The sequence below is a fragment of the Asparagus officinalis genome, chromosome 6 (assembly GCF_001876935.1).
Source record: "Asparagus officinalis chromosome 6, Aspof.V1, whole genome shotgun sequence".
NCBI lineage: Eukaryota > Viridiplantae > Streptophyta > Magnoliopsida > Asparagales > Asparagaceae > Asparagus > Asparagus officinalis.
Genome location: NC_033799.1, coordinates 13,642,012 through 13,654,507, shown reverse-complemented (window position 1 = coordinate 13,654,507; position 12,496 = coordinate 13,642,012). Strand labels below are relative to the sequence as shown.

The 12,496-nt window shown below is 40.8% G+C and overlaps 2 protein-coding genes across 7 annotated transcripts in view; one reads left to right on the top strand and one right to left on the bottom strand.

The window, feature by feature from the left end:
• LOC109844631 (putative disease resistance protein RGA3) overlaps positions 1-12,496 on the bottom strand; it is a 32,522-nt gene that overhangs the window by 3,988 nt on the left and 16,038 nt on the right. For 2 of the 6 annotated variants that reach the window (XM_020413744.1, XM_020413747.1), the window contains exons 2-4: positions 11,246-11,540; positions 4,061-4,490; positions 119-3,622 (exon numbers count right to left, since the gene is read on the bottom strand). In XM_020413744.1, the coding sequence (XP_020269333.1) occupies positions 219-3,622; positions 4,061-4,388 (3,732 nt within the window). In that variant the 5' untranslated portion in view covers positions 4,389-4,490; positions 11,246-11,540 and the 3' untranslated portion in view covers positions 119-218. Of the gene's footprint in view, positions 1-118; positions 3,623-3,818; positions 3,936-4,060; positions 4,491-11,245; positions 11,541-12,496 lie in introns of those variants that run through there. The other 4 variants (XM_020413746.1, XM_020413745.1, XM_020413751.1 and 1 more) reach the window with 4 other exon arrangements.
• On the top strand, positions 4,919-12,061 carry LOC109844257 (serine/threonine-protein phosphatase 7 long form homolog). Its single transcript, XM_020413227.1, has 8 exons — positions 4,919-5,163; positions 7,998-8,086; positions 8,158-8,660; positions 8,736-8,960; positions 9,036-9,123; positions 9,200-9,316; positions 9,727-9,906; positions 12,011-12,061. Exons 2-8 carry the CDS (start codon positions 8,009-8,011, stop codon positions 12,059-12,061), a joined length of 1,242 nt encoding a protein of 413 aa, XP_020268816.1. The 5' UTR covers positions 4,919-5,163; positions 7,998-8,008.

Here is a 12,496-nt window from a genome sequence, read left to right as displayed (position 1 = left end):
TTTAAAGTGGATTGAATCCTCTTTTAAAAAATTACTGTTCATAAGGGTTCCCTTTAGTTATGGAGTAGGTGCGACTTTGAACATCAAAGGAACAACATCAGAAGAAGAAAGATTGTACCGAAGAATATCCCTAATCGCTATCAATTTCAATGAGAGAGATGTGTTGGATGTTGGACCAATCGGCACCTTCATTATCCCGGCATCGCTCCTTCAGTGTCTCATTGCTGACCAAAATCCACAGACTTTGCAGAGACAAAGGAAGTTGTGACAGTGATTGAAGAAGGAAGTTGTGGCAATGATTGAAGCTCATAGGTTCCAGTAAGTGTTAAAGACTTGAGGGAAGAGAGAGTTTGGAGGATAGAAGGCAAGAAGTTCACAATATTCACCAGATGGAGACTTCCCAGAGAAGTGTTCTGCAACAACCATGACTCTGCGTGAGCAGCCTGTAGATGACTACAATCTTCTACGGTCACTGCTCTGACAGAGCTGAGTTTTCTCAATGGCTCTATGTGGAGCAGCAAGGGGTCATCAATATCAAGTCTGTCAACGCTTAATGTGAACTCCTCCTCCCTTGTAAGTGATGATGAATTTTCTGCTGCAGCTGCTTGCACAAGCTTGGGACACTTGATAATAATTAGTGAATGGAGATGGGTAAGAGCCTTTAAACCCTCAATTGATGTGAGACATCCACACCCTTCCAGATGCAATGATCTCAGTGAAGTTAATCTTCTACATGCCTCTTCAGAGCTAAAGGAGGTTATCTGGTTTGCCCCACGTAGGTAAATGAATGAAAGAGATGTAAGGGCACCCTGCATTAATAATATAGGAAAGAGACTGTCCAGTTCACCACAATGTGAAAAATCAAGGAATTGGAGTGATGAGAGAGGGAAACAATCAGTTGGGGCAACTGTTCCTGGAGCCATTTTCAGCTTAGGGCAATCCGAAATTGCAATATCTTCAATGGAGAGCAGATGTCGAAAGCCTTCCTCTGCATTCAAGTCCACAAGCTCTCCGCAATATTTTATCACCAAACTCCGTAGAGCTGTAAGATGATGTTGCAACAAGCCAGCCACGGATGTTAGGTTTTCACAACTTCTAATTGTTAAATCAGAGAGGGAGGGAGAGGATAACAATGAAATGGTACTGCTGCAGCTGCTACCACCATAATTGCTGCCCACCCAGAATGTTGGAGAATCAGACAATCCCACTTCATCCAAGAGCAAATTTTGGAGACCGAGGGGCAGGGGGGGCAACGTCTTCAGTTTGGGACAATACTCAATGATGAGTTCTTGGAGGTGAGGGCACCAGGGTACCGTCTCCGCTTCTAATCCAGACCACTCTTCCCATTGCTCACAGTCAGAGATATGTAAGTACTTTAGTTGTTGAAAGCCTCCTTCACAATCAATTTTCTTAACAGCTCTTAGTTCAGTCAATCTCAAACACTTGAGATATGGAAACTTCCCGAGGGAAGGAAGGTGCTCCCATGCTGCATTAACTGTAAGGTCTATGTGCTCCACATTTCGCAACGAAATTGGTCCCATCCATTTCGGAGACCTGGCACCTGGGCATCCTTCAATTGTTAGTTCCTTGAGGCTACCAGGCGGCTGCAGCTTATCAAGCACCAGCTCATACTCATCTGCCACATCAGCGTCATCTGACCACACCAAGTGTAACTTGTGGAGGTTATTTTTAACATGCAAGTCGACCATGCTAGCTTCCTCACAATGATTTACATTCTCAAGGCCATTAATCTTCAGCTCTTGGAGCTCTCTCAGGTCCTTCAGTTCGCTAATTTTATAAGCACTAGCAGGGAAACACAACCTTTGAAGTGAAGTCAGTGTCCCAATCCTACCGATTTTTTCATAGTACTCGGAACATGGTATCAGCTGTCTTAAACTAATAAGGTTATTCAAGTCAAGAATAGAATGAGTACCAAAATATTTGCTAGCAAGCACCTGTAAGTGATAAAGCTTGCAAAATGAGCTAGGCAACCGAGAAATACCATGATGGATTGACAAATATCTCAGATGCCTCAAGTTACCAGTTGCATCTGGCAATACTTTCATGCCGTCAACAGTTAGGTTCAGCACTCGAATGCTTTCCAGGGATTTAAACACCTCCTCAAAAGAATTAGCATGCTCAATAACATATCCTCTGAAAATTAACACAAGCGTGCGGAGATTCCTCCATTTGTCCACATCTTGAAGAAGGTCAAGTTTGTCAGTTTCAAAATACAGATGACGTACCGTATTTGGGATCTGGTCAATTGACATATCTCCGACAAATGTAAAACATTCGTCATGAGATACCTTGCCTGCCAAATCATGCAAAAGATCATGCATGATGTATTTTCTCTCTTCTTCTTCGAAATATACAATATCGTAATTTGGTTCGAGAAATGATAGTTTCACTAAATCATCAAAATAGCGTCTTCCTATATCCTCCAGTGCCTCTGTCGCATTCTGAGGAGATTTTTGAATGAAGCCAAGAGCCATCCACATGAAGACTAGATCATCTTTGACAAAATCATAATCTTTAGGAAAAATGCTGCAATAAGCAAAACAGGGTCTTAAGTGAATTGGTAAATGGTAGTAGCTTAACATCAAAACAGACATCACACCATCCCCCTGCTGTGCTTCATCAGATATATTATTCGATTGCAAAATTCTAGTCCAATGATGGCCATCCAAGTTAGAATTCAATAGCGCACCAATCGTTTTTGCAGCCAACGGCAAGCCCCCAAGCCTTTTTGCTATTTTCTCGCCAATGGATTCCAACTTGCTATAATCACATAAGTTTACACCAGCAAATGCATACTGGTTGAAAAGTGATAAGAAGTTGTCATCATCTAAAGGTTTCAGTTTCATTGATTCCTTCATTGATCCCCCTAAAGCCAATGCTGCCATTTCTGCAACCCTCACTGTTCTAGTAGTTAACAAGATTTTGCTTCCTTTATGCCCACTCCTCAAAGGAGCAAACAATTTATCCCACTCAGAACGATTGTCATGATTCCACGCATCATCCAAGACAAGGAGAAATTTCCCGGACGACACTATTTCCTTAAGAGCTTCCTGGAGCGTGCCAAGTCCCACAATTTTAGGCTTCCTCCTCGTAGCGTATTCAATCATATCTGCCAAAACCTTCTTGACATCAAAGGGAGTGGAGATACACACCCAAATTTTACGACTGAAAGAATTAGCTAAGCTCTCATCATTATAGACGAGCTGTGCGAGGGTGGTCTTTCCCACTCCTCCATGGCCAGTAATAGAGAAAAGAGACACACTGGTAACGCTCTCATCCTCCTCTGCAACAGGCTTCATCAACCACTGTAACAGTTCCTCCCTCTCTTTGATACGTCCGAACACTTTTTTCTCAGTTAGAATTGGTCCAGTTTCACGATTAGAACCCTTGCTCTGAGTTTGATGTTGTTGCTGCAGTTGGTTGGACTCTTGTAGCATAGTGAAGAAATTTCCTACACTTGCTGCGATTTTATCAATCCTCTTGAGAGCCACCCTCAGTCTCTGGAGGGTGGGATCAGATTTGAAGACTCTTTTACTTAATTTGACAACTTTTCCTTTAGAGCTAGAAAGAAAACTAGTACTATGATGGTGGTCTTTGCTACCTGCATATCAAATTGGTTGACAAGTTCCATCGTCAATTATTGACTGAATTAGAAAAAAATAATCACGATTAGTTTTAAGTATCTAGTGCTAAACTTTAATGTATGAAATAAAAAAAATGAATAGAAGTAAGGCAGAGGCCATAAAACCAAGAAGTCAGTTTCTAAAAACACCAAATTAATCTATAGAAATTTTGACCTTCTGATTTTTAAATCCAGTATTTCCTATTGTGACCATGTCCTTCGCTGTCTACAGCGTTTCCACTTGCTTCTTCTGTCGATTGAAGTAGGAAAAATATCAATTATTATTTGGTATCTGTATAACATGAGTATAGTATCATTTTCAGGTCCAAACCAAACATGAATGTATGGAATAAAAACTGTAAAAAAGAAGGCAAAGGTCATATAACTAGGATTTTGATATTTAGATCCAAAACTTACTGTGATCATGTCCTTTGGCACCTGCAGCCTTCATCTCCGCTTGTTTCTGTAGCTTAAGGTAATCAAGCTCATCAAGTACGTTGTCAGCCTCGTAAACAGCATCTTTTAGTTGCCACAGCCATTTCTTGAGTGCTCCATTGATCTCTTGCTGCCCGCTCTCAGCCATCTCCACAACAGCTTGGACACGAGGAAGAGCATCGTTGAGCCTCTCAAGCTCAACTTTCATCCGAGTATCCCGAGCAAAATACCGGTCTGCTGCATACTCGAACCCGATCTCCACCAACTTCTCGATGATCTTGCTCACAATCACGTCTCCGACCACCACCATGTTTTTATGAGTATCAAACACTCTTTGCTTTTGCTTTTTGGTAGTAGGATGTAAACTTCGATTGCAGAGAGTTGCAGAGAACTCCTTAGTCCTCCTGCATTGCTAAAGAAAGGGCAAATTTGCAAAATAGACCGTTTTTGGAATAAAATTAGCGAAATAGACCGTTTTTGGAAAAAATTAGCAAAATAGACCGTTTTTTGGGAAAAGAGGTCGATTTTGAAAAATGGATCAGAAAACATACGGGACTACTAGTCCCGTATGTTTAAAGTTCACTAATTTTGTTTGTTAACAAAACGTACGGGACTATTAGTCCCGTACGTTTTTCAGAGCCAACGAGGCCTATGCCAAGCAAATCCACGGGACTACTAGTCCCGTGGATTTCGCGAGCATTAAAGCTAGTCTGCAATTTATACGGGACTACTAGTCCCGTATAAATACAGACTATATATACCCCGAACCTAGGGCACATTTTCCCCTTCGTTTTTTTCTCTCGCCATCTCCCTCTCTCTCCCCCGAGCACCCACTTCCGATCCCCTCTCTCTCTCTCTCTCTCCTGAGCTCAACTCTAGATCTCCCCCTCTCTCTTTCCCGAGCTCTCATTCTCTCCCAAGCCGATCAAAGCTCTCATTCTCTCCCAAACCCGATCTCCATCTATCCCAAAACCCAACAATCCCTATCTCTCTCCCCCAAACCCAACTCACCTCTTCCTCCCTCAAATCTGACGCCGACGCCGTCGATTCTCTGCGAGGCCGAGGAGATCTGAGATTTAATCAAGGTACAAATTTTAATTTTTCCATAAATTTATATGTATTGTTTAGTTAATGTTGTATATCTAGAAGAAATATATGATTATGGTCTAGAAAAATCTCTGGAAAAAAATATAATTATTATATGATGAATTTTAATGCTTCAGTTAAAATGGCGAACGGAGTACCGATTATTTGCTTATTCAATGGAAATCTGAGTATTGGAATGAATAATATGCCTATATACGATGGAGGCTCTAGGAAAATGTTCATGTTGTCCAGAAATTACAACTTTGATAGATTGGTGGCGCAAATATACAGAGTCACTGGAATTAATCACGTCGAAAATTCCATTAAGATCTTCTGTAATTGTCCAATAAATGATCAAAGAACAATTGCTGTAGAGATCACCAATGATGAAGAATTGAATAACATGATACAGCTTGCGGAAAAACAAGTATCAATCGAGTTGTTTATTGAAAATATTCCAGTGTATTCGGTCGCTGAAGTTTCATATGCTCGTGGAGAGTTCTCCCGCATGCTTGATAATCAAATCTCGTTATCTCAAAGTGCCATGCGCTTTAAAAATGAGTCGGGTGCAATGTCAAATGACGTGTTCCACAACTCGCCGGGTTATGTTTCAGTTGATTTACCGGGGGGTTCTACAATAGCAGAGGATAATGATGAGGATGTAGATGCCGATGATGATACTGAAGATGCTGAAGAGGATGAACGTCTTGATAGTATGCAGTATGCAATTGGAGAGACCAATGATGACGTAAGTTGGATGGATGAATATTGCGTAAATAACGACTACGTAGAGTCTGAAGAGCCGTTGCCAGAAGAGTTTCAAAATGATGAGTGGATAAATGCCTCACAAGCTGAGTTCGTCGATCCTGGCCCTAATTTCGATCCATCCGAGGACTTTACTTTCAAGAAAGGAGATCTTTTCGAGAACAAGGAAACATTAATTTTCGCTATACGTGAATGGACAATAAAAAACCGGGTCAAATTCAAGACGGTGAAAAGCAACACAACTAGCTATCATGTAAAGTGTTACTTTAATGAGAGAGGTCAAGGAGAGAATACAAGTGCTGCAGATGATAGAAATTCAAAGTGTCCATGGAAGCTTAATGCAGCTATTAGGAAAAAATCACTTGGCCAGTTTATAATCTCTAGTTATTGCGGACTCCATACATGTTCTAATTCGACTGCAACTTATGATCATAAGACTTTGACTTCCTCTTATATCGCAAAGCTAATTATGCCCGAAGTTAGGCGGGAACTTGATCTTACTCCAGGACAGATAATTACAAGGGTATATGACATGAAAAGAATAACAATTTCCAAGTTTAAAGCATATGATGCACGGAGGAAGGCGTTGACTAAAATCTTTGGAGATTGGGAGGAATCTTACCAATTACTTCCGCATTACCTTTCAGCAATTGTGCGGAACAATCCGGGTACCGAATATGACATAGTGTCTAAGGAGGTCGCACCAGAAACGGAGAGGTTCATATGTGTTTTTTGGGCATTTGGGCCCGCTATCAGAGGGTTCTCTTTTTGTCGTCCGCTCTTAAGTATCGATGGAACACATTTATATGGCAAGTATAAAGGAGTAATCTTGGTTGCGACCGGTGTAGATGCAAACGGTGGGCTATTTCCTGTAGCTTTTGCAGTTGTGGAGGTGGAGGATACATCGAGTTGGAAGTGGTTTTTTCAATGTATTTACAAATATATTCCGACTGTTCAAAGTCCACGAGTTATTACCTTTATTTCTGACCGGATGAAAGGAATTCCACGAGCCTTGCACGAGGGGTGGAGTGCACCACATCATCACCGATATTGCTTGCGGCATATAAGAGCTAATTTTAAGAAAAAACATGGAGAGGTCAATTTACAAAATCTATTATGGCAAGCCGGTTGTGCAACTGACTCACTGGTATATGAGCATTGTAGAGAGAAAATTAAATCCATATCACTTGAAGCCCACGATTGGATTGAACAAAACTTGAAGCCGCAATACGAAGATCGATGGGCATTATGTAAAGATGGTGGAGTGCGATATTGTATGATGACAACTAATTGTTCCGAAAGTTTCAACGGCGTACTTAAGGGTGCCCGTGCTATGCCAATTCAAGCCTTAGTTGCAAGGACGTTTTATAGATTGAACGCATATTTTAATAAGAGGCGCATTGATAGTGCAAATTGGACGAGTAAGTACACTCCAAAAAATGAGATTATTTTGCAGAAAAGGATTGTGGCTGTGAGAACATGTAGAATTGAACAATTCAACAACAATGAGTGGGAGGTTAAAGATTGTGATGGTACATACACCGTTCATCTCGACGATCAGGAGTGCAGTTGTACTTGTAGTATACCACAATTACAGAAAATCCCATGTCAACACGTTTTAGCAGCTAGTTCCAATCAAGATGGTGGAGCTAGATTGCTTTATGACCGATATTGCTCAGCTTGGTATTCAACAAATCATTATCGGCGGGCTTATAAGGAGAGTTTTCATCCTCCCGATGATACTCGCTATTGGCCGGAATTATATATACCGTACTTATTACCACCTAAGCACAAAAGACAAGCTGGACGACCAAAATCCGTACGCATTAGATCTACCATGGATCAAGGTCGTGAAGGAGTAGCGTCACGAACCCGATGTGGACAATGTAATCAATTAGGACATAATAGGTCTCGTTGTCCATCAAGAGCAAGTAGATAGCAATTAATTTGTAAGTAAAATATTTTCTAATGATATGTCATCATTATATGTTATTGATTTAGCAAGTAGATACATTGTTCATATGTATTTGATTTGGCAGAAACTCATAAGTTACCGTTATATGTGCAGGTATATACACGATGCTTCCCGGACCGGATAATGATGAAGTCCTTTATGATCAGTCACGCCACCGTTCGGAGAGCATATCATTGACATCGGTAATGATAACATATTTACAGTCACATATTACTTATTCATTTTTATAATCTTTGTATTCATTTATGTGCAGAGAGGACAAGAGCTGGTTATGATTGATCATAGCCTTGGACATACGCGCTGGCCACTTGATGATCCTCGCATCATTGCCCTAGTATCCCAAGCCGGTTTTCTTACTTGCTCAAAATTGAAATGGATGAAGCTCGATTGGGCACTGCTTAACGCGTTGATGGATAGATGGAGGCCGGAGACTAATACTTTCCATCTACGTGTCGGCGAGACAACTATTACTCTCCAGGATGTAGCAGTGATCCTAGGTCTCCGCATTGATGGCCCTTGTATCACGGGGACTGATAGGCATGTTTGGCGAAGAGTATGTGATAATTTGTTAGGAATATCTCCGGAGTCCTTGCCTGGAGGGTATATTAGATTGAAGTGGCTTAAGGAGAGTTTTGGAAACCCGTTGCCACAAGATGCACCTGAAGTGATGATCCAACAGCATGCGAGAGCATATATTATGCACATGATCGGGACACTTCTTTTTCCCGATTCAAGTAAACATAAAGTCCATTTGAGGTAAGTAAACATTAAGTATTGATTTTTGCTCACTATTCTTAGTATACATGACTAACGTATTTGAACTCGCGCTAGGTGGTTACCACTTATCGAAGACTTCGACATGTGCGGGACATTATCCTGGGGTAGTGCTGTTTTAGCATACCTATATCGAGAAATGTCAAAGGTTGCTTTAATGCAAAATAAGGAGCTCAAGGGTTGTTTAACATTGCTACAAGTTTGGGCATGGGAAAGATTGGTTTTGAAACCACGATTATGCGAGATCCGAGAGTTAGATGGACATATTCCACTAGGCTGCAGGTAAAAAGCGTCAAATTGAATCTCATTTGTATTTAATTTTAAATTTAACATTTTGAACAAAAACGTTTCTTGCAGATGGAATGTCACAAAAGCCTATGATGAGACCCCGGCTAGGCAATTAGATTTTTACAGAGGGGAGCTCGACCGGATGAAAATTTTTCAGGTATCGAATTTGAATTGAAGTACTCTATGATATCAATATATTTCAAAGAGATATTAACATTTGGATTTTTTTTCAGTTCGAGTGGCAGCCATACACCCCTCACCTACCTCGTCTACCGCTGATTTGTATGGAGGGACACGGCATATGGAGGGCTAGAGTTCCTCTCATTTGTTTCGAGATTGTGGAGATACACGTACCTGATCGCGTATTTAGACAGTTTGGACTCGCGCAACATGCTCCACAATATGTCGAAAAAATAGAGAGAAAGGCGACTAAAGGTGGACATCAGATTGACTGGAGGCGCACGCATCAATCATACATAGCTCGGTGGAATGATCGGCATCAACTTATTGTCGATCCGCTTTATCCTCCGATGGAAGAAGTTGATTACATTAAATGGTATTGGGGGATTACCAGACGTTGGATAATCACTCAAACTACGCCTCCAGTCAACGAAATCGAGATTCACTCCCAATAATCCCGATATGTACCAAGAGGGGTAGATGAGCGACGATGGGTAAGTTAAATTGTCAAAATTATCATAGAATGTCAATCTCTTCTTAGCTTATGGTTTCTAATATCAATATTTTTATGTAATTATAGATAGATGCTATGGACGAGGTCGAGGGGATTGCAAATAAGGGCTTAGCTACCGCCACAGGAGATTCAGTACATGTATCGATATTGCATCGGATTGTGACGAGAGTTCGTAGAGCTTTTCAACAAACTCATGAGGATCGGCATGAAGGTCGTGAGCAGGTGGATCTTGACGATACTCTATATGTACGCCGACGTAGGCGCGGTAGACCTTGCACGCACGACGATGAAGCCGGTCCGTCACAGCAAGCCGGTCCATCACAGCCCCACACACAACCGGAGAGCGAGCATATTCAAGCTCAAGTCGAAGGAGGACGCCGACGATCTCAACGAGTGCGAAGAGAGAGACGACGGGGAAGGGGTGGATTTTTTATTTGTTAGTTTTTCCACTAAGATATATATTGTCGTATGGATTTATTGACCTTGGATTTGTTTATCTTAAACTACATATTATCGTATGGGTCGACTTGAGACATTTGGATTTGTTTAGCTTAGACTGATATATATTATCGTATGGATTTGTGATGTGTATTTTTGTCGGATTTTGGATGTGATGTGTATTCCGTCGGATTTGTGTTGTGATGTTGAAAACGTACGGGACTACTAGTCCCGTACGTTTTGTTAACAAACAAAATTAGTGAACTTTAAACATACGGGACTAGTAGTCCCGTATGTTTTCTGATCCATTTTTCAAAATCGACCTCTTTTCCCAAAAAACGGTCTATTTTGCTAATTTTTTCCAAAAACGGTCTATTTCGCTAATTTTATTCCAAAAACGGTCTATTTTGCAAATTTGCCCCTAAAGAAATGGGGACTTATATCCACACTCCGAATTATTATGATAAACCCCACTCCGTCCCCACATTAAGTTGCCGTTTGCAGGAAAAATTGAGAGGATGAATATCAACTACTTTGCGCAGTACAAGTCTATAAGTCAACAAGTCAAAAAATAAAACGGTGGCGCTTGGAAACCAATTATTGATCTTTGCTTTGGATTCCTTGCCTTCAAAATTTTCAAACTTGATGACGAGGGCTGTTACGAGCCACGTGATTGTGGACAATTATATATAAAATAATGTTAGGGGCACACTCCCTAACACACCACCAACCACACCCCCCTCTCCCATCGCTACAGTAAACCGGGTCCCACTTGGGATTTTAAAATTTTTAAAATCTCATGTGAGACCCGGTTTATTGTAGCGATGGGAGAGGGGGGTGTGGTTGGTGGTGTGGTAGGGGGGGTGCCCCTAACACCACTCTTATATATATGAGTCGTAATTGCAACTAAGGGGCTGTTTGGTTGGCTTAAAAAAAGGAAAAAACATATTTTCTATAAAAGATTTTTTTTATTATGTTTGGTTCACTTTTAAAAACTAAGAAAAGAGAATATGTGATAACTTTGATATTGAGGTACTAAGGCTTACTAAATACGCTGCCAAGCTCTGAATTCCAATAGCATTCTCATAAGGCATTTTATCAAACAGTTGAAGAGCATGTTTAATCAAGGAGAACAAATTAACCATACCTTTAGGTGGTGCTTGCATCTCTTGAGATGCAAGTGTGAATCTCTGAAACTTGTCTGGGTTGAGCATTTTATCGATCATCTGCCTGCATATCTTATCCTCCCATCCTCCAAATCCATCCAAGAAAAAATCGCATCTCAATCTTTTGATGTCTTCAAATTCTGTCTTCAGTTCTTGGGTCATCCCAACTCCTTCAATATGAGACGGAGGAAAAGTTTTCACCCTCTATACGTGTTGCATTACTGATGGAAGTTGCTGGGTGTCTTAAAATTTTGGTCACCACTTGATGGCGTTTACCTGCAGATGGCTCAGTATAAGTTTTGTCCAATGAGACAAATAAATCATGTAGGGCAATTGTAGATTTAGATCCTATGAGTTTTATTGCCATAAAAATAAAGAAATTACAAAGGAAGGAAGACTAAGAAATGGACTGTGATCCTCTCCAAAGAAGGAAATGCTAGGAAATGGATTGGGAATCTGGGATCCTCTCTAATACTAAGTAGCGGAGAGACCGCTAATTCAACTGTCGATTCTTAATTCTTTAATGTATGATTGTGATATGTCTTTCTTGAGTGCACGATATGAATGAGTACAATTCATGGGAGTATAGGAAGTATTATAGTTGGAATGATGAATCATAAAAATCATCAATCATTCATAAATTAATCAAAGGTTAACTACCTCTTGGTAGTGGGGAGGATCCAAATCTCTTAAGGAATGGCTGAACAAGTGAAGTTATTATGTTTTTTTTTCATATACTTGAATAGATATCCTTTCGTATGATCTCTGCAGAACCACATGCATGCCATTATTGGTAGTGCAGTAATATCAAACACTATAGACTGCCATTATGTTTTAAGTGAATCAACAAATACTAGGTACCATTGTCACTGGCCAACACAAAAAATGATAGGAGCAAAACCAGGATGACCTATATTCTCAGTAGATTGGGAACACCATAACAGAACTAGGTCGGCTGAGTTGTCGGCCCTAATTGTCTCTGGCCGCCAAGATGATTGGGGTATGCCGTGTAGGAGTACACTTTGTCAGTTACTCGGTATTAGAGTGGTATTTTGGCGAAAAATGGGAACACCATAACAGAACTCTTGAGGGGAAGACTCGGAGTTACAGTGGGGGGACCCAGTGGAGAAAGGATTTTTACTGTTTCTGAAAGAAGCACGCGCGAGGTCACGCGAGCTTGAAAGTTTGCAAACAACCCCTAATTAATATTACAAAAACCCACAAAAGTTTGA

Bases quoted from the DNA above. Each gene is read 5' to 3' on its own strand.
- LOC109844257 (XM_020413227.1), top strand. From the start codon at position 8,009: ATGCTTCCCGGACCGGATAATGATGAAGTCCTTTATGATCAGTCACGC. The intron at 8,661-8,735 runs GTAAGTAAACAT...AACTCGCGCTAG, and splicing joins AAACATAAAGTCCATTTGAG to GTGGTTACCACTTATCGAAG. The intron at 8,961-9,035 runs GTAAAAAGCGTC...CGTTTCTTGCAG, and splicing joins CATATTCCACTAGGCTGCAG to ATGGAATGTCACAAAAGCCT.